General features: G+C 35.4%; 1 protein-coding gene across 2 annotated transcripts; it reads left to right on the top strand.

Moving 5' to 3' along the window:
* The first annotated feature begins 12386 nt into the window (after positions 1-12386).
* Cdk1 (cyclin dependent kinase 1) lies at positions 12387-25482 on the top strand. Of its 2 annotated transcripts, none has more exons than XM_046419956.2 (8): positions 12387-12472; positions 14267-14328; positions 17116-17272; positions 18344-18467; positions 20194-20364; positions 21760-21923; positions 22032-22173; positions 24269-25482. In XM_046419956.2, the coding sequence occupies exons 2-8, from the start codon at positions 14292-14294 to the stop codon at positions 24365-24367; spliced, it is 894 nt and encodes a 297-aa protein (XP_046275912.1). In that variant the 5' UTR covers positions 12387-12472; positions 14267-14291; the 3' UTR covers positions 24368-25482. The 2 variants fall into 2 exon arrangements, with proteins under 2 accessions (XP_046275912.1, XP_046275913.1); XM_046419957.2 differs by having other exon boundaries at positions 12413-12510.
* The last annotated feature ends 274 nt before the right edge of the window (positions 25483-25756 follow it).

Raw genomic sequence — 25756 nt, 5'->3', positions numbered from 1 at the left:
AAGATCCACCTCATACAGGGCCCGTAGTGTCAGGAAGCTGAGGCAGGAGGACCTATTGAGCCCAGGAGTTTGAGGCCAGCCTGGGCAAGATAGTGAGACCCCATATTAAACACCCCACACATACACACACACACACATACAACACACACACACACACACATATACAAGATCTACTTATGAATGAAAAAATTTCAAAGAATCTGTGGACATTCTTTAAAATGGAAAGATTTAATTGTAAGTTACCAATTAAATAAGGTGGGCTACCTGAATCATGTTCCTCTTGACAGACTACAAAGTGAAGTGCACAACCTTACTAGTAAGTAAAATAACCGAAAATATTTAACCCAAATTGAACTGTGCCTCTATACCAGTATACTATACAAAAGATAGAGTATGTAATACAGGGATATTAGAATAAGTTAGATGACAACATGAAGCTGTCCTCAGACAACCAGTTTAAAAATAATGACATCATGAAAAACAAAAGGTATAGGACTGTTGGTTCAAACCAAAGCGATAATAACTAATACCTACCATTTTTATATCCTGGCAGTATCTCAGATTTTATTTATTTATTTATTTATTTATTTACTGTGGTACTAAGATTGAACCCAGGGCCTCATACATACTAGGTGAAACCTGTACCGCTGAGCTATACATCTCCAGCCCCACAAATTTTATTTATTTTATTATTTTTTTAGTTGTAGATGAACACAATATATTTATTTATTTATTTTCATGTGGTGCTGAGAATCGGAACCCAGTGCCTTACAAGTGCAAGGCAAGCGTTCTACCACTGAGCTACAGCCCCAGCCCCTAACGGATTTTATGTTTTTAAAATATCTAGAAAAAACAGTTTGGTGAAAATCATGAATATTTGAATGTGGATAGTTTATTGGAGAGTATTGCAGATTAGTGTTACATTACCTAGGTGTGATACTGGTGTTTCGGTCAAGAAAAACATTATACTTCAGAAACATCCTCATGGTGTCTGAAGCCTACTTTAAAATGGTTACAGGAGAAGAGGAGAGAGGGAGAAAGAGAAAGATGGAAGAAGGAGGTAGATCAGAGGAAAAGAGGGGAATCAAATTTGTAAGATGATAACTGGTGAATCTAGATGAGGATATATGGATTTTTTGCCACTACTCTTTCAAGTTTTTGTAGGTTTAAAAATTTTTAAATAAAATTTGAGAAGACTTTTCAGGGCTATGCATATTTTGAAAGACTATGAAGATGAGACAAAATTAAATAAAATGTAAGTAAAGCAATGGTGATTCAGCAGTTAAATGGGTTGGTGCTGTGGGTAAATAAGGTAGCGCAAAAAGCAGCATACATGTTGGTGGTTGTTAAGAACTCAGTGTTAATATTGGGTTATGGTTCCATGGATGCTTATTGCATTATTACTATAAGTTAATAATTATATGAATAAAGATGCCCATAAATGCACCATAAATGCAGTGATTCGAATATGTCATGAACTGAAGATTATATTATTCCACTTCTACGTTCTTTAGACATCCACTGCATTGTCCCACCAAAACAGAGAAAAGAAACAACATATATCTTGAAGTGGAAAATTCTAGTGATAAGAGAAAAGCTGGACCTACAGCTATTTGAGAATGAGCTCTGAATTTTTTCTTCCATTTCATCTGAAGCTAATAATTATGGTGTTCCAAGAATAATGAACAACTATTTTAAATACTCTACTATTAACCAATGATTCAACCTTCTTTAATCACATTCTTATTTAAAGAAAATGATACACTTCTAATGTTCTTTAGGGAGACACTAGTGAGAACGAAATTGTCATTAGGACACAGTGTAAGAGCATTAAATATATAATTCCTATTTACCAAAATTAATGTTAACGATAATTTAAATAATTTCTCATTGTAACAGAGTACCATATATTTATTTTATTGCATTTAACAACAAAATTGAATGCTAGTAGAGAAGTGGGCTTTGGACTCAGAAAATCCTGGGTTCAAGGGTCTGTTCTGCCCTTTATGATGTCTGACGCTAGGTAGTTCTTTAATTTTTCTAGATGTCAGTTCCCTCAGATAAAGCTGGCTGCATATCAACAGGACTGCTGCATCTTTACAGATAATCCATTTAAAGTATTTAGTACAGTACACAGCATAATTCTAAAGTTATAAAAGGTAGCTGTTTTAAACCATATTGAAATGCTTAAATTGATTTACTTTATCTACCTACCTATCCATATATATATATATATATATATATATAAATATTTTTGTATTACTGACAAAGTTATACTGTTTATCATTAGGAACTTGAATAATAAAACAAAATAATCATGTATAGCTCTGAAAATAGGGAAAATGTAAACACTTAATCTCTTTAACACTCTTGACTTTTCATAAGACGATCTCCAAGGCTCTATCAGCTCTAACATTTTATTATTCTATAATGCTATGATTACAGCTTTTGCAAGGGTTTGAATAAATGAAAGATGAGTTTATTTTAAGGGTTAGAATTTTGTTATATTTTTAAAGGTGGAAGAGGATGTTCAATTTGAACAGACATTTTCACAACTAAATAAGCTTACAAAGCTTATACATTCTACACCAGGATCTGCCATTTGATATTTTGTAAGATATGGTACTGTTGCAATATGGACTAAAATTCTATTCAGATTTATGTTTGGTCTGATGATCTCTTTGCACTCTTTTTCTTAAATTATTGGGGAAGGTATTATAAATCTTTTGAAATGTTATAGCTTACACCAAAGACAGTCTAGTTTATTATATTTAATATATAGTAATCTTTGGACTGTGAAATGTTAAATAGAAACACCCCGAAAGTATAAGTAAAACATTCCTGGCAGTATAATTCCTTTTGTGTATGGTCATTATGAAAATGATATGACTACTCAGGAGGCTGATGCAGGAAGATGGCAAATTGAAGGTCAGCCCTGGCAATTTAGTGAGACCCTGTCTCCAAAAAAAAAAAAAAAAGGTCGTGGGGGTAGCTCAGTAGTATAGTGGTCCTGGGTTCAATCCCCAGTACTCAAGGGTGGGGATGGGGATATATGAAACCAGTTGGAGGAAATATTTTTATGACCACATATCCTATCACACTAAGAATAATTATATTTACTCTCAGTATAAGTCCATGCTTTTTTTTTCTTTTTCAGTACTGTGGATTGAACACAGGACACTTGCATAATAGATAAGCTCTACCACTGAATACATCCCCATCTCTTTCTAAATTTTGAGACATGTCTCACTAAGTTGTCAAGGCTGAACTTGAACTTGTGATTCTCCTGCTTAATCCCCAGATACCTGGGATTGCAGATGTGCACCATGCACAGAGGTCAAATTTAGTCTTTTATACAATTCCAGTTGTAATGTGTGTGTGTGTGTGTGTGTCTGTCTGTCTGTCTGTCTTGGTGTTTGGCTTTGATTAAGAGAAATGCCATAATTTATCTAGTTAGCCATTTTCCCCTTAGATCTCTAGATTGGCTATAAATTTTATTATTATAGAAATTTTGTATTGAAAATTTTCAAGTATGTGACTTTTGGCTGAATGCTGCACATGCTTGTAATCCCAGCTACTTGAGAAGCTGAGGCAGAAGGATTACAAGTTTGAGAGTAGCCTCAGCAAATTAGTGAGCTCCTGATTCAAAACAAAAAATAAAATAAAGGTCTGGGGATGTATGTAGCTCAGTGGTAGAGCACCCCTGGGTTCAATCTCCAATTCAAAAAAGAGAGGGAGAGAAAAAAATAAATAAAACCAAACAGTTTGTGCATTGTGGCTCTTTATTGCTGTATTTCTTTCCAAAAGGATTTGTATACACACACACACACACACACACACACACACGTAAATGAAAATTCCAAAGAAATGCCTTTTCAATTTCAATTACCTATCCCAATACTTCATATCAGAATTAACTTTTATCATTTTTTTCCTTTTTCACTATAATCAATAAGAGATTTAGATGTAATAGTCAGCATTCAATTTAAAAGAAGGGTTTGATTCAGGGCCACATGAGATACAGGTTATTGTGAAAAAGCTAAATGCCCATCTAGTCTCATTAATCCAGCTTTATTGTCTAGCTGGGATTTACTAAATTATCTAGAACTAAACTCACTAAATATACTTGTCATATATTTCTTAGCTGTGGAATAATTGAATTAAGCTCGCAACCATTACAAGAGATAGATAAGAAGAAAACGACTTGGCTTATAGCTGATACAGAATATAGCAGCTGCTTCTCATTTACCAATTTGTCTCTACTACCCTCTAGTGGAATCATAATGATATTATCCTCTTAGCATTGCCTCCAGATTAAATGTGTATATCACATATGCATGCACACACAGAGAGAATTATCAATTTCAGTTTTGTAGGACTGGCCCCAGCCTTAGATATCATGAATTATGAACTCCTAGAGGGAACTATGTTTTTACTGGTATCTTTACTCTCCTTCTCTTTCCACACCAATCCTTTCTGAAAATACTGCCAGGTTAACCTGTATAAGGGAAAAATTTCATTCGCTGAATCTAATGAAAAGAACCTTCAATTGTTCCCACTGGATGCTTGAGTTGCTGCTGGTAACTCCCTCCCTCCCCAGACCTCTTCACAAGATAAATCCACATCTCCCTCCCACGCCTCAAATATCTTAACTCCCTATACCCCCAACCCTCTTTCTCCCTAGAATGCCACCTACCTGGTCATCTCCTCCTGAAAACTTTCTTCTTCCATTCCTACTTGCCAAAATGTGCTCCTATTTTAAGAATTACTTCAAATGTACCCTTTTCTTTGAGTTCCTTGCCAATCCCAAATAAGCCAAATACCTTTTTTAAAAAAATGTTTTTATTAATACAATATAGTTTTATTCATAATAGATGGGTTTATTTTGACATAATCATACATACATTTAATTTGCTTCATTTCAATCCCTAGTGCTCTTCTTTCCCTCCCTTCCTCCCTCCCCCATTTCCTTCCTCTATTCTACTGGTAATCCTACCTTCTATGCATTTTTTTATTGGTGCAGTACAGATATATACATAAAGGTGAAAGTCATTGTGATATGTTTATACATTGTATAGCATAATTTTGTCAAATTCATTCCCATTTCTTCTCCTTGCCTGTCCTTCCTCTCTTCACCTCAATCTCCTTCCACTTCATAGATCCTCCCTCTGTCCTTGTGATATTCAACTCTTCAACCCTCCCCGTTTCTTTCCCTTACTTTGCTTTAACTTCCAAATATAAAAGAAAACATTCTGCCTTTGATTTCTGAGTCAAGCCAGGTAACTATGACACTGAGTTATTACACATGCTGTTCCCTTTGCCTGGATGGTTAACCCAACACTCCCCTTGGATTCTCATTTAAATTGATAACATCATCTATCCTCCTAAACCTACCACAAGCATCACAACATTAACAAAGACTTTTCTGCCTCTCCCAGAGTTCTTTCTTCTTTCCTGTGATCACATAAAAAATTGTGCACGTGTATGCTCTAGCACTCATCACCAGAGTTATTTTTGTGAGATTGATAACAATCACTATGATTAAGAAAAAGAAATGGGTGAAGTGCTTACTTCAGTTGAAGCACAGATTTAAGAAAACATTACATGCACTACCTTGTTTTATGATCAAAAAACACAACTAGGTACTACTATTATCACTTGAGTAAATAAGCAAAAAAGAAATAACATGATTTGCCCAAAGTCAGAGATGAGCTGAGGATAGGAGCCAGGGTTTAAAAGGATTGGAGACCAGTCAACTTCTAGAATTTTTCCTACCTAATATCAGGGCCATTCCAGAAGGACTGCTTGTCAGGATAGTGCAGCTAACACTCATTTTGAGTCTGTGCTGTGGGTTTGACTATAGAATAAATAAATAGAATTTGCTGGAATAAGAAGAAGTTTGTGTTTTGCCTTGTCTAATAAAAGCTGACTTTCTCCATTTTTTTCTTTATCTTTCCATCTAAACTCTGAAGAGTAGAGAGCAGCTTTGCATCTTATTCTTGTTAGTGCACTCATTGTTTAAATTGTACCTGAGATGTAGGAAAGGCATAAAATCACCAAATGTTGAAACAGCAAGTGACATTGTTCTCCCTTTGTCCTGCCTGGGTATGCCATCTCTTTACTTTGTAGTTCCATAGCATTTGGTTAAAAAAAAAAAAAAAAAAAACAGCTAAAGGAAGATAATTAGCATGAAAAATTGGTTATATTTTTCTCTTATCTCCATTTCTTCTCTCAAGTTCAAAGAGGACAGATATTCATTTTTGTATCTTCAGTGGTGCTCAAATAATGTCAAGCAAACAGAAGACACTCATTGGTGAGTGAAATTGACACAAATTAATGTTCTGTCTTTTCAAGATTTTTGCATAGTGCTGTGTGTAGTACTTCAATAGCACACACCACTGCTGTAAAATGATGTGCAGCACACAAAGCCAGAGGACTGATGTTCACAAGGAAGCCCTCAGGCACTCCAAGACTCTGAAGTGCCTGTCTCATTTCTAAGAAAAAAGTAAATTATGTTCCATATCATTTTAGCAGCAAGAGGATGTCACTGTGGTTTCAATCCTTGAAATTTGTCAATTATAGTAAACATTAAAAATGAACCATTACTGTTCATAATGTGAAGTCCCAGGCTTATATCATTCCAAATGACAGTTTACTGAATTAAATTAGAACTTTGTTGGTTTGACAGCATTAAAAAATGAGCTTTAATACTAATGCCTTAACTTGCTGATTAGAGATCTAATCATAATCCATTGCCTTTGTTCACTGGGCTGACTACACAAACATAAAGACTTAAAAGAATTACTTTTTACTATAAATTTTTGTTCTAGCAGACGAACCTATCTTAGGCATAAACATTTTTACAAAAATATTTAAAGGACATTAAGAATCCTTAAAAATATTGTTTAAGAATCTCAGATTCAATTACAACTTTTTAAAAATATGTGTAAAATTGTCTACAAGTTTAAGAATCAGATGCTCCAAGAATCTCATGAAATATAGGGCCCTGATTTTGCACAGGCCTTTCTGTGACTTTGAAAGTTCCCCTGCTATGGTTTGATTGCATCCTCCAAAAGTTCCATGTGTTAGAAATTTAATCATTGAATTATTTTATTAATGATTTTTGGAGCTGAGGCCTTTGGAAGGTAATTAGGATTAGATGAGGTCATGAGGGTAGGTTCCCCATGATGGCACTAATGGTTTTACAAAATGAAGAAGAGAGATGTGATTTAAAACATTTGCTCTGTCTCACCAGGTGATGTCCTCTCCCATGTTATGATGCAGCAAGAAGTGCTTGACCAAATGCCAGCACCATGCTTTGGGGCTTCCCTGCCTTCAGAACCATGAGCTAAGTAAGTCTCTATTTTTATAAATTACCCAGTCTCTGGTATTTTATTATGGCAACATAAAACAGACTAAGATAGACCCTTAGCCATATGCTTAGGTAGGCATATTATTTTGCAAATTTTATAGTTATTTTAATCACAATTGAGATGAAGTCTGTTATTCCTATTCACTTCGATTCCCTATCAGCCATACTTTTCCACCAGTGCAGTGGAACTGGTATAACCATGAACATTCTGGGATTCAGCACAGGGAAAGATGAGTTGAAGATACATTAGTATGATCTAAATGTTTATGTCCCCTGCAAAACCATATATCTTGAAATCCTCACCCTAGGATGCTGGTATTTGGAGGTGAGGGCTTTAGGAGATGATTAGATCATGGTGGGGGCTCTCATGAATGAGATTATTGCCCTTATAAAATATTAACCCAGAGATTTCCCTCATCACTTCTTCCATGTGAAGTCAAACATCTATGAGGAAGCAGTCCTTCACTATACACCAGCTCTGCTGGTGCCTTGATCTTGAACTTTCCAGCTTCTAGAACTACCAGAAATAAATTTCTGTTGTTTATCAGTCACCCAGTCCATGGTGTTTTCACATAGCAGCCTGAAAGGACCAAGACATACACATTTAGTTTTGGATTAATGGTATCTAGTTGTTAATCCACAGCACTTTCAAGTTATTACCAGAAGTTCTACCACAGGCAAGGCCTCTGGGAAGGAATATTCCTTCCTCCTTCTGCTGACTTTCTTGATATCTGGAAATTAGGGTTTATGATCAAAGAGCTTATCTGACCCTGTAGTACATGGGTAGTAGAGAAGAAACTAGCTTGTGGAAAGTGAGAAACTAGCTTGTGGAAAATTTTTCCAGTTATTAGATATAGCTAGGCACAGTGGTACATGCCTGTGATCCCGGAACTCAAGAGGATGAGACAAGAGGATCACAAGTTCCAGGCCAGCCTCAGCAACATAGTGAGATCCTGTCTCAAAATAGAAAAGGCTGGGGATGTAGCTCAGTGGTAAAGCATCCCTGGGTTCAGTGCTCCATACAAAAAAAAAAAAAAATCAAGTGCATAAAATCATAAGCAGAAGAGACTTTGGTTTTCATTATTACCTTGTCTAAACTGAACTTCTTTTGTGCCAGGAATATACTCATTAACATAGCCTAAGGAATTATAAAAGTACAAGACAATTTCCTGAATCTGAAATATTTATAACAATGCAAATTAAATTCTACCATGATTCCTGTGTTTGTAGGTGCTATACTTTGGATCTTGAATGTCCCTTAAAGGCCCATGTGTTGAGAGCTTGGCAATAAAGGGAAATGGCAGAATCTGTAGGAGGTGGGGCCTATCAGAAAGAGGGGAGGTCACTGGAAGTGTGCCCCTGAAAGGGATATAGGAACTTTGGTCCTTCTGACCACTATGAGGCGAGCATCTTTGCTCCACCACGTGTTTTCTGCCATAATGTTCTGCCTTACCAATAGGCCCAAACCAACAGTGCCAAGAAACCATGGATTGAAACCTTTAAAAGTGTGGGCCAAAATAATTTTTTTTTATTACTTTTAGGTTGATTCTCTTAAGTGTTTTGTCACTGTGATGAAAAAGTGACTGATGAATTAGGGCATAAACAGTGCAGTAGGACAAATTGCTTAGATGTGAAACAAATGTGATCAATGTTTTCTTAACCTGACAGAAATTCTACAAATTTGCATGATATAACCAATAATGAGGTAGAAAGCCAAAACAACTATGTTGAAAAGGAACCAATCTCCCATACATACTGAGGATGACTATATTTTATGTATTTTCAACAATGTTTTTAAATTTTTTAAAAAAACAAACTTGTCTTCAGCTTGGATTACTGTTGCAAAATCTGTTTAAACAGATTAAACAGCAAAAATGTATTCTCCCACAGTTCTGAAGGCTGAGAGTCCAAGACCAGAGAGTGAGCACAGCTGGGATTTGGAGAGGGCTTTTAGCTTCATAGACAACTGTCTTCTCACTCTAACTTCACACTATAGAGTGAGAGCTACAAAGGTGTCTTTGTCTCTTCTTATAATATCAGCAATCCCATCATGAGGGCTCCACCTTCATGACATACTTCATTTAATCCTAATTACTTACAAAGGCTCCATCTCAAATACTATCACAATGGGGATGAAGAATTCATAAAAATTTGGATAGGGACAAAAATATTAAGTTTGTACTTCTATCTAAAAAACAAGCAAAACACCTCATGTACAGTGCCAACTTTTCTTTTCCTTGCAAAATAGAGTTTATTAAAATATAAATATGAAATTTTAGAAGCATAATCCTTTCTATCCTTTCCTGCTTTTTTTTTTTAATTGTCTTTTTTTCTTTTTTTAAATGTAGCTGGGAATGCAACTCAGTAGTAGCGTACTTGCCTAGCATGCATGAGGCCCTGGGGTCAATCCCCAGTACCACTGGAAAGAAAAAAAAAAAGAAGGAAAATTGCATGCCCTCTCTAGGGTTAATCTCTTAAAATATAGTTCCAAAGCTGTATATTACCTCTCCTACTCAGACCCCTTTGTACAGTATTCAGGGCTCTTCAAGATTCTGACTCCAAACTCCCATTCCTACCTAATACTAACAGTATTCCCTGTATCCAATGATTGAAACATCTCAATCACTAGGCAGACTTTCTGCCTCTGTGCTTTTACTCATACAAGCACAGTGCTTGGAAGGCCCACCCCATAATTCTTTTCTCCAGTGTTTGTTCAGATGCTGCTTCTTCTATTAGAATTAATCATTTCTTTCCTTATGTCTTCCCCTATATCTTGCCCCGTTACATAAGTTACAACCTAAGTACCAGAAGAGAAATGTAAATAACCATCATGCTTCTCCACCCTCAATATTTATGGCAGGAATTGTATCTTACTCATTTTTGTGTCTATAAAGCATAGAGTTGCACTTTAGAGATAATGAATAGAAATTTACCCAAAGTATGATAAACTGTATCTGCTAATTGGGTAGCATGCATTTACAATAATCCCTAAAACTTTAAAAAGAAAAATAATTGAGTTAAATTGAAAAAACCTAGCATCCCAGCTGTGGAAGCATGTGGTCTTCTGTTTGTTGAATGTAAAACGGATATAATTAATTGCTTGCTGTTTTCAAATAAAATAAAATAAATTCCTTGCTTAAGTCTCTCAGAGAGAAAGACATATCGTCATTCACTATAATCAGTATCTTAAACTAGCAGAGAACAGCCTGATAGCATTTCTCTGGAATATTCAGTTTTCATTTACAAAATGAATTTTGGATTTTAAAACATTATTAGGGGGTTGAGGATATAGCTCAGTGGTAGAGTGCTTACCTGGCATGCATGAGGCCCTGGATTTGATCCCCAGCAACACACACACACACACACACACACACACACACACACACACACACATTAGTAGGGTCAGGCAGGAGCTTTGAAGCTCCTACATCTACCATCAAGAATCCTAAGCACTCTATTCGTTTCCTAAGAGCAAAAATTTGTCAAGGCTGAGCGTTCATATAGGCCAGAGGACAGACATGGCTCATTATTTTATGTTAAAAAGGAATTAAACACTCAAATACATGTGATATACTAGTTTCATTCTTTATTTTAATCTGGTCTTCTGATATATATTTTGTAGAGAACATGATAATCAGTCTTTGTTCTATGACCCATTAGGATCAGTGCAAAGAGAAATCCATGCTAGGTAGAGTCTCATAATCTCTAGTTCTATTTTACTGTTTTATTTTCTCAAAGACTTAGGAATGATGTTGAAGTGTAGAAATCTGCCTTAAGAGCCAGGTGTAGTGGTGAACACTTATAATCGCAGCTACTCTGTGAGGTTGAGGCAGGAGGATCACAAGTTAGAGGCCAGCCTCAACAATTTAGCATGATTTTATCTCAAGATAAAAAATAAAAAGGGCAAAGAAATCTCTCAACAACATGGTGGAGGGGCAATGAAGAGAGAGCTTTTGACACTGGATTACTTACAAAATAATTTAGATCTCTTTTTCATAAAATTGTGGATTTCTGTGTTTTAAGGAATCTTTAAAATTCTAATGTGAAAATATTTAAAAATTTAAAATATTCAAAATTTTATAATAAAAATTTTAAATAAATAAGGTAAAAACAAAGGACAGTTATATATTACACAGAATTGTACATAAATGCAACTGGGAATTTTTCTTTATACTTTTGAGTATGTCTCTCAGTTTTCCATTATCTCCTTTTCCATTATCTTTTTTGGGGTTGTGGAGTAGTGGGGATTGAACTTGGGGACACTCAACCACTGAGTCACATTCCCAGCCCTATTTTGCATTTTATTTAGAGACAGGGTCTCACTGGGTTACTTAGGGCCTCCCTGTTGCTGAGGCTGGCGTTGAACTTGGGATCCTCCTACCTCAGCCTCCCCAGTTGCTGGGATTACAGGCATGCATGCGCCACCTCGCCAGGCCTTTTTCATTATCTTATTAGTAATGATACCTGAAATATGCTTCTTTGGTCATTTTAAAAAGCACAATTAGGGCTGGGGCTGTAGCACAGTGGCAGAGCGCTTGCCGAGCATGTGTGAGGCACTGGGTTCGATCCTCAACACCACATAAAAATAAACAAATAAAATAAAGGAATTCTGTCCATCTACAACTACAAAAAAAAAAAAAAAGTTAAAAAAAAAAAAGAAGCACAGTTATACACTAACCTTAAGTATTAGGAGGGAAAGTAATGGGATCTCTATGTAAATACAATAGCACTTTTGTCATGAGATATTTGAGTGCAATAAATTTTAATTGTACCAGTACTGGGAGGAAAAAAATTAAAAATGAAAACAGAGAATCGTAGATTCCCTGTGACTAGAAACAATAGGACGATTCTCTACTGGAATGAAAGATTCAGTTGGCGCCCGCCCTCCTCCTTTCTCCCAGCCGCCGTTTCCTCTTTCTTTCGCGCTCCAGCCTCCCGGGAAGTCCAGCCCAAGTGTAGATGGGCTCTGATTGGTTCCTTTGAAAGTCTACGGGTAACCTGATTGGCGGATCCAATCCCCTTTAGCGCGGTGAGTTTGAAACTGCTCGCACTTGGCTTCAAAGCTGGCACTTAGAAGTTGAGTGTGGAGTCGCAGACCAGGTAGCTGCCGCCGCGGCCCCCGCCGGAACATAAGCCGGGTAGAGTTGCCGGGGTCAGGGTCATGCCTTTGGGTGCCGCCTGGCAGGGCACCTCCGAGGGCGAGTTGAGAAGCGGGGTGATCTCTCGGAGTTGGGCTGGGCTGCAGGGACTGTGTGAGGGCCAGGCCCGTCCTCTGAGGGTGGCAGGGCCTTCTCAGGGGCTCGGGCCTGGCGTTTGAGGGAGGCTCTTGGCTGCCCTGAATTTCGGTTTGGGGCCCGGGTTACCTGTGCTCGGGAGGAGGCCGCTGACTTGCCCTAGGAGGCTTTGTGGTCGCGGTTGAAGCAAAATCCTTGCATTGGCTTGACCGCAGTGAGCTGCGGGTGCCAGGCTCGGCCCTAGGCCCGTGGGCTCCCCCTTCCCGTTCCGGCGGTGGAAGGCAAGACTGACCGCACCTGGCCAGGTGACCACGCGAGTCCCTTAAACTTGGGCTGTTGGAGAAATCGATCCGTGAATTTGTGGGCCTTCTCGGGTTCCTGTGCCGGTAACCCTTGCCCACAGGGATATTTTAAGAATGCTTAGCCAGTCTCCAAGACAGAAGGAACTGGGGTTTTTCCTTTATTATAGTTGGTCGTTATATACTATGGAATTGGCAGAAAGGCTAAGAAATACTAAAAGACAGAAACACTTGGGTTCTCATATCCTTGACTTTTTTGTTTTTTAAAGAATCTAATACAAAAGTTACTGGTGTGCACTTCTTGCAGGCCCATAAAGACCTGGAGGTCTCTGGACAGGGAGATGCCAACATTGAGATTTCACCTCCTGCAGCTAGTAAAGCATTAAGTAGCATGCTTTATTTTAAATTGTTAGAACCAGAAAACGGTGGGAGGGAACTGAGCTCAGCTTTGAAATTGAGTTAATTTTTAGCTCTCTGTTAAAAAGCCAAGCTCAACAATTTTATTGCAGTTAAGGTGTATCAAATCTGGTTGAAAGAAATGTTAATTGTCCATTGGCATTTCGGGAAGTTAGCATATGTGACCAGTGCCTGAAGTCAAACCCCCAGGGCAGCTGGTTTAATACCTCTCACAGGGCTCATTTTAAGATTTATCTCTACTTTCTGGATTGAATTTTCTTTTTGAAGATAATGTGAGAAATCTAAATTCTTAGGGATCATTTATCAAGGTGACTATATTTTGGGCTTTTGAAGTTTCGTTGGCAAACTTACCAGCTGAAGTAGTTTTGAATGTCAGGTTGTCAGCTTTATTATCTGTGGAATTGCACTTTTCATTTTCTTTTAGGGTGCTACTCTTCACAATCTTGAATGTGTTTGTGTGGCTGTTAAAAACAAAGGAGAAGATTAAAACTGTCGCTGGAACAACTGTAAACATTTACATTTTTTGCAGTTTTTAAACAAAATCTTATTTCTAATGGTTAAAAACCTGACCAGTTTGGTTCCCTTCTCATGTCTTTAAAACATAGTATCTTTTGAATCATCTCAAAAAAAAGGATACAAATTCAAATAACATTGTTGAACTATTTGGAATAAATAAGTTGATGCCTGAATTTGAGGGTTAATTTGTTTTGAACAAGCTAAGTACTGCATAGAATATACAAATGCAGTGTTTTTTTAGGAGCTAAGAAGGGTTGGAAAGTCTTATTGCAGGATTCTCTACTCTTGTAACTACTTTAATAGTAATATAATATCTATGGGATACTTTATATACTGGAGAAGGCAATGTAGAAAATGCTTTCATATAGGATCTCATTAGGACTTAGTTAGTGGCATATAATCAAATTAGTTGTTTCTCCTCATTTTAGGATCTGTCATACCTATTGTGTAACAATGGAAGACTACACCAAAATAGAGAAAATTGGGGAAGGTGAGTGATTTTAATAACATAAGAGCTTTAAAAAGTACTTCAACAATGCTACTTCTGTAAAGTACAAACATGTAAATTTATTAAAATACAACCATTAAGGTACCTGGTAGCACTAATGTGCATTAATTTTTTTTTTAACATAACAACTTAATGTTTACATTTCAAGAGAATTTAATATGATTTCCTGGTGATCTCCCTCATAGTCTTTTATGCTTCTGACACCAAATACTTACAATGCTTGTGTTTTGAAAATACTTAATAACTTATTCCATATGCTTTGGTGTCTGCAGCAGAGATTAGTATATTAGTAGTATATAATTTTGTGATATATTATTAGCCTCTTGGCAGTTATTCTAAAAACCAGTAATTTTGTATATAATCATTCATTCCCTTTACATCCTTAATATTCTTTTTAATTGCTCTGGCTTGTATAATCTTCTCATTTTGCTGCCTGGCTGGATATTGTGTGCTGCATATTGTTTTTGAAAAATTAACTTGTGGAAATAATATGAAGCCTAAATGGTGTCCTCTATACAGAATTTTCCTTCGTTTCTGCCAGGAACCTTGTTTAAGTCTAGTGTTCAATTTTAAGCTAGTATTGATTTTTAAGCTGCTGGGTGTGGTGGCACATGCCTGTAATCCCAGCTACTTCAGAGTCTGAGGAAGGAGGATCAAAAGTTTGAGGCCAACTTGGGGCAATTTAGCAAGAACCTGTTTCAAAAATAAAAGGCTAGGGGTGTAGCTGGTTAGTGGAGCACTTTCCTAACATGCATGAAGTCAGATTCAGTACTTAGGAGAGCTTCCCCCACCCTCCTGCCCCGCCCCCCAGCCTGATTTTTAGAAAGCTTTAATTTGGAACAATTTTGAACTTATAAGTTGAAAGATTTGTATGACAAATCTGTAACATCTTTACCAAGATGTGTTTTGTCATACTTTATTATCTTTGCATTTTTGTCTTTCTTTTTGATGCATTTGCAGTAAGCTGTAGAGATGTGCTTACCCCTAAACACTTTTTCGGTATTTTCCAAAGATCCATGGGTTAAGATCTAAGGCAGTTAATGTCTTAGTCTCTGTAATCTAGAACATGTCTGCCTGCATTTTATCCCTCTTGACATTGAGGTCTTTTTTCACTTTGGACAACCTAATTTTAAAAATATATCCAAACTACTCATTGCAAATAATACAAAGTTGTTATCCAGTTTCTTCTGAATTTGTCATTCTACTCTTTGAACTCTTTCCTGTCTTAAGATAATGTCATAGAGAATAAATATATTTATGATGGTAGACACCTAGCTAGAATTTAATAATGACCTCTAAATATTTGTCAAATGGAGGTTTACTGCTTACAATTCAAGGCTTCCATACTTGATCATGTTCTACTTTATTTTTCCTTGATTTTCTGGGACAAGTCTTCTGTTAGTCTTAAACCGATCTCCTAGGCTTTTTTGAAATGTTGCTACTTTTAGAGAAATGTCCATAGGAAAATGAATTTTAATCACTTTAAAAAATTTTTTTTCTCCAGGTGTGGTAGGTCATACCTATAATGCCACTGACTTGGGAGGCTGAGGGAGGAGAATCACAAGTTCTTTGTATCTGAACAAAAAAATAAAAAACTGGGGTTGTAGCTCAGTGGTAAAGTGTTCCTAGGTTCATTCCCTAGTATCAAAAAAGGAAAAAACTGGGTGATTGACTTCAGGACCTTATTGCATACTAGGCAAAGCTCTCTACTACTGAGCTATAACCCAACTTTTATAAAATATTATTTTGAGGCAGGGTCTCCTAAATTGCCCTGGTTGGCCTGGAACTTGTGATCCTCTTGTCTCAGCATACTAAGTAGCTAGGATTACAGGATTACTTCTAATCATTTTTTAAGTTACAATGATGTCATGGAAAGCAAAAACTCTTCAACAAAATTTATACATATCAAGGGGTTCAACACTGCCCTGAAACTCCAGCCTGTTTTTTTAAAGCACTTATCTAGGGAATTAAGTGCAGCATGTGTATGAACTTTAGCTAGCTAGCCTTTATTGCCATTTCTATTCCCTGTGTCCACCTTCCCTCCCACTCTACTATTCTTTTTATTGACATTGTTGTTCATTATCTGAAGCCCACATAATGAGAATTAGTGTTTTTTGTTAACTTCAAATGGTATGAGATTTTCCTAGTGCATAGTAGATGGTATGAACTTTATTAGGTCTAATAAAGACTTAGTAAAAACAAATGGTCTTTTTGTCTCTTTTCTGGATAAGGACCGTTGCCTCCTCCCCACCCCTTTTTTTATTGGTGCATTATATTATTGTATGTACGTATGAATATGTAACAACAAATCCCATCATTGTCTACAACTCCTGTTAATACTATTTCCTGAGCCCCAATTTTTAAAACTGTTTTATGCCTAATTTTTTTTTTTTTTCAGTCATGTAGGATATGTGGCAGGAGGTAAATTTCAGTTTGTGAACAATCCATTTCTTCTGTTGCATGTGTTGCAACATTAATGGTAGTTTAAATTTATGGAAAACTTGTGATGTCTACTTGAATTTTATTTCTAAACCATAAACGTGATAGGTTGTAATTACCCTCACTTTCCTTTAGAAAGCAATGAGGGTAAAACAACCTCCCATCTGGCCACAAAGACATTTCTATCTGGTGACGACTTAAGGAATTCAGTTATTTAAAAAATGTTTTAGGCTGGGGACATATCTTAGTGGCAGAGCACTTGACTATCATGTGCAAGAACTTTTAGTTTGTGGGGTGTTGCATAGCAGATATTTACTTTGTCTATTTCAGGTACTTATGGAGTTGTATATAAGGGTAGACACAAAACTACAGGTCAAGTGGTAGCCATGAAGAAAATCAGACTAGAAAGTGAAGAGGAAGGGGTTCCTAGTACTGCAATTCGGGAAATTTCTCTATTAAAAGAACTTCGTCATCCAAATATAGTCAGGTATGGTATAATATCTGGATTTAAACTATTTTACCCATACTATTTCAAATGTGAATTTCAGTGTGGAACCTTTTAAATTTGCTTAGTCTCTGGTCTGACTTTGCTCAGTGGAATAAAGTCCTACTCTTTTTGTTGATTGTGCATGCTGGGCATGGGTTAAAAAAAAAAAAAAACTTAAAACAGAAATGGAGCAGGGGCCTGGCTCACCTGTAATCCCAGCTGCTTGGGAGGCTGAGATAGGAGGATCGAGAGTTCAAAGCCAGCCTCAGCAACAGGGAGGTGCTAAGCAACTCAGTGAGATCCTGTCTCTAAATAAAGTAAAAATAGGGCTGGGGATGTGGCTCAGTGGTTGAGTGCCCCTGAGTTCAATCCCCAGTCCACCCCCCACCCCCCAAAAAAAAACCAAAAAACAGAAATAGGCTTAAGAGCTTTGTGATGAGAATTAGTATTGGGGGCTGGAAAAGCATGACAAAGCTGGCCATAGGAGAAAAGGAGCCCTTTTCATGGAGCTTTGTCAGTGCTCCCACTCTGGGGGCTCTGGTCTCTCATTATCCTCTGTCCTAAAACCAGGTACCTAGGTCAGATGAAACAGGAGGGGGGAAAAGATTATATAAGCTTTGTCTGACTGTGATTGGAAAAAGTGTTAGGGTGTTTTCAGGAATGGTCCTCCTGTGGTTCAGCTTAGAACCTAATTGTATTTTGCTTGGGCTGGAGATAGGGAGCAGCTATTAAGGTTAGGTTTTCCTTAAGTTTATTTCTACTTACTTAAATGGAAAGACAAGCTCTGAGCAATGAGCAGCCATCCGAGATAATACATGTTCTTTTGGAATATAGGTTATTTATAAATTAGTATCTCCTAATTTTAAATTGCCCTTTTAAATTAGTATCTCCTAATTTTAAATTGCCCTTTCTCAAATTCTAGCTTTGCACTGAGGTTCTTTACAGAAAATAGGGGAGTTGCCATCTCCTCTAAGCCCACTTTTTATAATAATCACTATGAAATTTACTCAACTATTTTTGTGAAACAGGTTTGCGCTTTTTTTTTTTTTTTTTTCACGTTTTTATTCTCAGCCTTCAAGATGTGCTCATGCAGGATTCCAGGTTATATCTCATCTTTGAATTCCTTTCCATGGATCTCAAGAAATACCTGGATTCTATCCCTCCTGGTCAGTTCATGGATTCTTCACTTGTTAAGGTAAGAAGCTTACTAATTTTATTAATATTTATATACTGTAAAGGTAAAGAATCTATGTAGAAATCATGGGTTTTGTCAGACTATGATTGGAAAAAGTGTTAGAAAATAGAATGAGAAAGAAAAAATATTTCATATTTTATTTATTTCCTCCTATAAAGATTATTAGATAGATTAACATTTGTCTGTTTAGTTGCCAGATAATGCTTCTAGTTAGTGAAAAATGGTGTCTGAGCCTAACATAAAACTGATATTCTCTGTGTTCTATTGTTGAAAACTAAGGCATTCTGGTTTTTCCTTAGCTGACAGATAATATAGAAAAAAAAAAAAAAGCCTGGAGCAGTGTGGTAGTGGCAGATGATTCTATTTTATTCTGGTTTAAAACATTTGATTAATGTATTGTAGACATTTGTTATATATAAAGTAAAAGTGCCTTATACCAACTTTAGCAAACTGCTCCTTAGAGGCAGTAATTGTTAGTTTTAATTGTAATCTTACACATTTATGTCCATTCTGTATGTGTATGAACATGTAGCTCTTACACAAAAGGAATCATTTATATATACATTATTAATATACATTATTTGGGGTGTGAAAAGTTATTAGATGTGTATATCTATTTGTGTCTGTTTATATTTTTGCTATGCTTATTTAAACCAATTTCATATTGATGGACAGTTATTTTCCATTTTGGTGATTGTTACTCTTATGAGCAATATTGCAGTAAATATTCTTATATATTTATCTTTGTGTTTCACCTTATAGGATAAATTCTTAGAACTGGAACTAAGTTGAAGATGGTTTGTTTACATTTAAGATCTTGGTAGATATTGCCAATTGCCCTTTAAAAATTCTTAGCAATTTACTCTGAAACATTCATGTTTAGTTGATAATCAATTATAAATAGCTTAGAGTCATTTATAAATAGCTTATTCAGAATAATAAATGACAATCTTTCTAGTAGTTTCAGTAAGTCTGTCTCTTAGCCCCTTCCCACTTCTTTGCTTTAAATTCTGCATGGATCAAATATTTATTTTGGTTTAAGAACTAGGGTACATACACCCAGCTTCCTAAATAGCTAGCCAGTTTTCTTATTGGTTTTATGTATTTTCCAATTTCAAAATTAAGTCATTGTTTTATATGAGTACTATATATTTCTGTAATACCCATGTTGCTTCAAATGTTAATTACATTGTTCTTGGTTAATATCATATAAAACACTTCTGAACTACTAAATAGCAATTTTGTGATTGTGTCCATTTAAATACATAATCATAATATCCTCTTTGCCATTTTTTTGAATCTGTGGCTGTTGGTTTCAAAGAGGAAATATAGGTGTAAAGATGAAAGATAGAAATGAAAAGAACAACCTTATTCAACAGAGAAACAGTGTTGATGTAAGTGCATAGAAGGAAGATCAAGAAACTCAAAAAGAACTTGTGACTTGAAGGATAAGAGGTCCCAAAATTAGTAAAATAGGACTAAATGAGTTCATATGGATATCATCTGACTATAAATGTGCCCATAGGTGAATGTCTATCAATAAGATAGACATATAAATGGACTTCCAGCACACAAATGCTTGTTAGTCTCAAAAGACCTGAAGGCTTTTTTGGTAAATCACTTCACTACGTCATTATTTCTTATATCATTAAAACAAATTGGTTAATAATACTTAGAAAATTGTATTTTGTAAGATTACGTTTCTAACTTATATTTCCTTTTCTAGAGTTATTTGTACCAAATCCTTCAGGGGATTGTGTTTTGTCACTCTAGAAGAGTTCTTCACAGAGACTTAAAACCTCAAAATCTATTGATTGATGACAAAGGAACAATTAAACTAGCTGATTTTGGCCTTGCCAGAGCTTTTGGGATACCTATTAGGGTATATACACATGAGGTAAGTGAGTTTTCATTATTTCTTATTAATCTCATTATTCTGGTCCAGTTATAGTTTAATTCTTTATATTAAACTTTTCCCCAAGTCACTGGTTTCTGTCTCCTAATTGGATGCTTCCTGATACACAACAAGATTGATTAAAAGATTTCGTTGTTTAAGGGGTACTGTTTCTGATACATAATTCATTTAGAAGCTTTTATATATGTGTGTGTGTATAAAAATCATGGGTTTTTTTTTTTTTTTTTTTTTGTGTGTGTGTGTGTGTGTGTGTATGTGTAGTGCTGGAGGTCAAACCATGGCTTTTCTCATGCTAGGCAAGTTCTCTTCACTAAACTACACCCCAGCCTCCTTGTCATGTTGCCAGTGTTGTGTTGAAGGGTTGGCATTTCATTTGGTGTTTCTGGAGGGAAAGCAAATGTTGGATTGTATAGTAAAGGACTGTTGAAAACCTGTGTCTTTTTGGAGTTGTATACAGTTTCACCTGAAGACTGACTGCAGATACTAACTTTCTGAATAGATGTTTTGGCTTCTTCTTATTCCTTTTTATTATTTTTTCCATGACTGCATAAATAAATTATTTGGTTCTCTTTGGCTTAAATAAATGCTGTTTGAGCTCATTAGCTTTGTTCTAAGTTAGAGTTGATATTTCTATCATTCTGATAAATATACTAAAATGATTAATTAGTTCTAGATCATGAATAAACTAACATGGTTTATTTATGTTTCTTATTTGTGTACTGTTTTAGCATGCAAGCAGAATCTTCATTTTAAAGAATATCACCTCCAAATCTATAGCAATAGGGTTTTTGTTTTGTTTTTTGATAACCTATATCACTGGGTTTTTTTGTTGTTTGTTTTGTTTTGCTTTTTGTTACTGGGGATTGAATTCAGGGGCGTTCAACCACTGAGCCACATCACTAGCCATTTTTAAAAATATTTAGAGACAGGTCTTTGAACTGATGATCCTCCTGCCTCAGCTTCCCAAGCTGCTGGGATTACTGGCATGTGCCACTGTGCCCAGCTATATAACTTTTTTAAAAAAAATTTTTTTTTAATAATTTTTAATTGTAGATTGACATAATACTTTTATTTATCTTTATGTGGTGCTGAAGATAGAACCCAGGGCCTCACACATGCTCAGTGAGCACTCTACCACTGAGCCACAACCCCAGCCCTATATAACTGTTTAATGACTTGAATAGCAAAAAAAGATTTAGTATTTTTTATTTTTTTTCCCCAAAGAGAACTTGAATGAAATATTTAGCTTAATTTTAATATTCTGTGTATAGTTAATTGACAAACAGTGTTATTAGTTGCAATTTTACAACATTCTAAAGGAAATTTAGGTAGTTTAATATACCACATTTATTCTGTATATTTTTTGCTTTGTAACAGGTAGTAACACTCTGGTATAGATCTCCTGAAGTATTGCTGGGGTCAGCTCGTTACTCCACTCCAGTTGACATTTGGAGTATAGGCACCATATTTGCAGAATTGGCAACTAAGAAACCACTTTTTCATGGAGATTCAGAAATTGATCAACTCTTCAGGATTTTCAGGTATTTTTATAACTAAGCTGTTAATTTTTTTAAGTAATAAATATGTATATAACAAGATAGTATTTTTGCCTTAAATGACAGTTTCCTATTTTGCTATGATTTTTTTAGAGCTTTGGGCACTCCCAACAATGAAGTGTGGCCAGAAGTGGAATCTTTACAGGATTATAAGAATACATTTCCCAAGTGGAAACCAGGAAGCCTGGCATCCCATGTCAAAAACTTGGATGAAAATGGCTTGGATTTGCTCTCGGTGAGAAAGCTCTCTGTATGCTTTCAGTGATATAGTGTAATATATAATTATACTGACTTTAACATTGATGACTGGGTATATTCAGTAACATTTCTTTTACCTGGGAAATAGGAAGAAAACCAAAATCTGTTGAGTTAGTTGTCTGTTATATTACTAGAACCATTTTAGCTATCAAGAAACACTATAGAGAGTGGGCTGGGGATATGGCTCAAGCGGTAGCGCGCTCGCCTGGCATGCCTGCAGCCCAGGTTCTATCCTCAGCACCACATACAAACAAAGATGTTGTGTCCGCCGAAAACTAAAAAATAAATATTAAAAAAAAAAAAAGAAACACTAGAGAAGAGAATTAGTTAGCATGAAAGTTCTTTTGTTTTTAATCTGATAGGTTGTTGTTCATGATCTAAAGGAGAGACTAGAGTTAACACCTTTTCGCTGTTTTTTATTTTGCATTGCTCATGCATACTAGGCAAGCACTCAACCACTGAACACACCCCAGCCCCAATTAAAGTTGTAAAGTTTTTTAAGTTGGTGAGTTGTAGTCTTCCTTTCCAACTTTTTTGTCTCAGTATTTACTAAGTTCCATTTTTTTGTTCATCCTAGACATTGGTGCTTTCCTTACTGCTTGATATTTTTAGTCATTAAAGTTGTTTATAACCCTAACTCCAGTTTTTACTTTGTGCCTGGTTTTCTTCATCAGAAAGGTTAGAAGGATTAATGTAGTTCTTAATCTTTCCCCTCTATTATATTTCTATTCCCAGTTAACAACTGTTTTCTTTTAAAACAAGACAAAAATTATTTAAAAGGCCTGCTTCCAGAAGCCTGTCTTAGAATAATATTTAAGTTTTGAATTTTTAGAATGAACCAATTTTACAAATCCCAGGTAATATGGTGCCAATAAATAAATAGTCTGGCAAGTTTAAACAAAGAAAAACATTGCTTTGTAATGAAATAGATCTTTTAGGATGATCTTTGAGCTCCGTTCGTAATATATAAATCATGCCACAAAATTTAAGCTCAGATTTCCCAGTTGTGGAGAGAAGCCCTAAGTAAGATTCTATGATGTAGCCATAATTGACAACTTCAATAGATAATTCTTCATTACTGAAACTGTTCCATTCATTGTAGTAGGTTTAACATCACCGTCCTCTACCTTCTAGATGGGAACACAAATACGCCCATCATGACAATCAAAAAATGTCTCCAATGTTGCCAAAATTCCCCTGAGGGATAAAAATTTCCCCCAGTTGATCATAAATTAAACTAGGATTCAAATTCTAGCTTTATTGCTTCTTAGCTCTATGAATTTGGGCAAGTTGCTAGACTCTTTGAGTCTCAAGGGTCCGAATTACTTTTGTTGTTAAGGATTAATGGACATGCTATATCCAAAGCCCTTCATATAGTGTTAGATACATAAAAGAGTTCTAATGGTAACTAGTTATATACATATATATATGTATGTATAATATAATATATAATATCTAGTCTGCTTGTTCATTGGCTTTCTTTGAGGTTAATATTTCTTTTAAGATAGAATTTAAGATCAATACTAAACTTTTCCAGGTAATGTGTAAAATAATTTGTATACTAGATTGCCTGATCATAATTAATTTAATGATTCATATTTAGCTGTTTATAACACATTGTGCTATGGGGTTTTCTGTTTGTTTTCGTTTTTAAATTGGGAATTTATTTGAAGCTGCATCAAAAACCACTATAGTTAATTGCCAACATTTTAAGAATGTTATAAATTACTCAGACGGCTATTTAATTCTCGAAGTAAATATAATTAACCAGATATCTTTCCTGAATTTATGTCTTGGTTTTAAAGATATCTCTGTGTCTGAACTATAATTTACAAGTTAAAAAGGTTGAGATATCTGTAATTTAAGGAGTAGGTTATTCTAGAGCTAGAGGGTAAAATATGGAGGAATGAGACATTTATGTAGCTTGATGTTAAAGTAATGAAAATGTGAATTTAGTAGATTTTCATTAACCTTATTTGCATATGGTTTATTGGTTAAAAAAAAAAAGCTAAGGTTTTATGGAGATTTTTAAAAAATGATTTACTTTCTAATTTTTTTTTCCTCCCCTACAGAAAATGTTAGTCTATGATCCTGCCAAACGAATTTCTGGCAAAATGGCACTGAATCATCCATATTTTGATGATTTGGACAATCAGATTAAGAAGATGTAGCTTTCTGACAAAAAGTGTCCATGTTATATGGAGGATGGATAGTTGTACTGTTGACTCTCTTTTTGTCTTGTATATTTTTCTTCTTACTGTAAAACTTCAGCTGTACTTCATGTTCTACTTTCAAAAGTATAACTTAAAATGTAAATATTGTTCTATATGAGTTTAAATGTAATAATTCTGTACATGTGTGTAGATCTCACTGTGACAACTGTTTGTTACTATAATAAAACTATAAAAATCTATGGATTTTAAAAATTGGGGAATATTTGAGTTAGCTTAAATCATCTCAATCCTTATAGCAGCTATATTTTCCTATAGTTGGAACTACTAAAATTTAGGAAAGTGCTAAGTTCAAATTCCATAATGCTCTGCAGTATTTTTATCCTGAATGTTTACTTTTTTTTTTTTTTTTTTTTTTTTGGTCAGTTTCTTGCCATGTGGTAACTATACAACCTGTCTAAAGATGAATATTTCTATATTGGTATTTCATTTTGTGACTTCAATGTTTAAGCATTCTGAATGAGAACACTATACAGATCTAAGAAATGAGGCTAAATTTATAGGGGTTTTCAGTAACTTATAAAACTAACATTAGAACATGCCAAAGTTTGCTAAGTTTTACAGTCAGAGATCAAGGGCTATCCACAGCAGGGAAGAACAGTCTTGAAAATTTATGAACTATCCTATTTTTAGGTATGTTATGAAAGCAATTTTTCTAAGTGAATTCTTATGCCTCCGTCAGAGCTAATAACTGTATGAAGAGGAATCACTTATCTTGCCTTTCAAGTCTGACTTAACTTACAAATTTCAATCGTGATCTTTATTAGCAGCCTTCTAAACAGGTTCTAATGTGTGAGTATTCAGTTGAAACCAATGACTCTGGTAATTAAATTGTTTCATAATGCTGCTTATTATCATTCTTATCCTATAAGTAGCCTAATTTTAATTATTTGCTATAGTCAAGGAAATGTCTATAAAAAGGTTTCTTACTCTTAGTGTACATTTATTTTCTCAACCACATTTCCTATCTTTTCTCCTTGTTATATGGCTAGAATCTGCATTCTTATATTTTTGGTCCTTGCACCCAACCCAGTTCATTAAATATTTGATGAGTATCTATGTTTCTTTAGAAATTTCATGTTCTAGGAGAAAGTGTTGATCACCTTTGGCATTGAGACCTATGAGATTTGCAGTTTGGTTACTTTGTTCTAGGGGTTCAGTGGAAGCCAGTGTGCTGTAAAAGAACATAAAGCCTGCAGGTAGAAGTCATTTGGGGTCTAATTACAGAGAGTTAATAATTTTTATGGTAGGAATTTGGTAAATGAAAACTCACACAAAAGGTATGATGGTACAGTGGCATGTCTATAGTCTTGTTCTTTACCTCTGAAG

Source organism: Marmota monax, unplaced genomic scaffold (genome assembly GCF_021218885.2).
Source record: "Marmota monax isolate L192 unplaced genomic scaffold, Marmota_monax_Labrador192_F-V1.1 WCK01_AAM20220418_F8-fsc00019, whole genome shotgun sequence".
Taxonomy (NCBI): domain Eukaryota; kingdom Metazoa; phylum Chordata; class Mammalia; order Rodentia; family Sciuridae; genus Marmota; species Marmota monax.
Note: the sequence above shows the minus strand (reverse complement) of the source record. Positions and strands in the feature narration are given on the sequence as shown.

What these genes read in the sequence shown, in the direction of transcription:
- Cdk1 (XM_046419956.2), top strand. Translation starts at nt 14,292, where the DNA reads ATGGAAGACTACACCAAAATAGAGAAAATTGGGGAAG. An exon ending in TTAGGGTATATACACATGAG is followed by an intron (nt 20,365 to 21,759) that starts GTAAGTGAGTTT and finishes GCTTTGTAACAG; the next exon opens with GTAGTAACACTCTGGTATAG. An exon ending in CAACTCTTCAGGATTTTCAG is followed by an intron (nt 21,924 to 22,031) that starts GTATTTTTATAA and finishes TGATTTTTTTAG; the next exon opens with AGCTTTGGGCACTCCCAACA.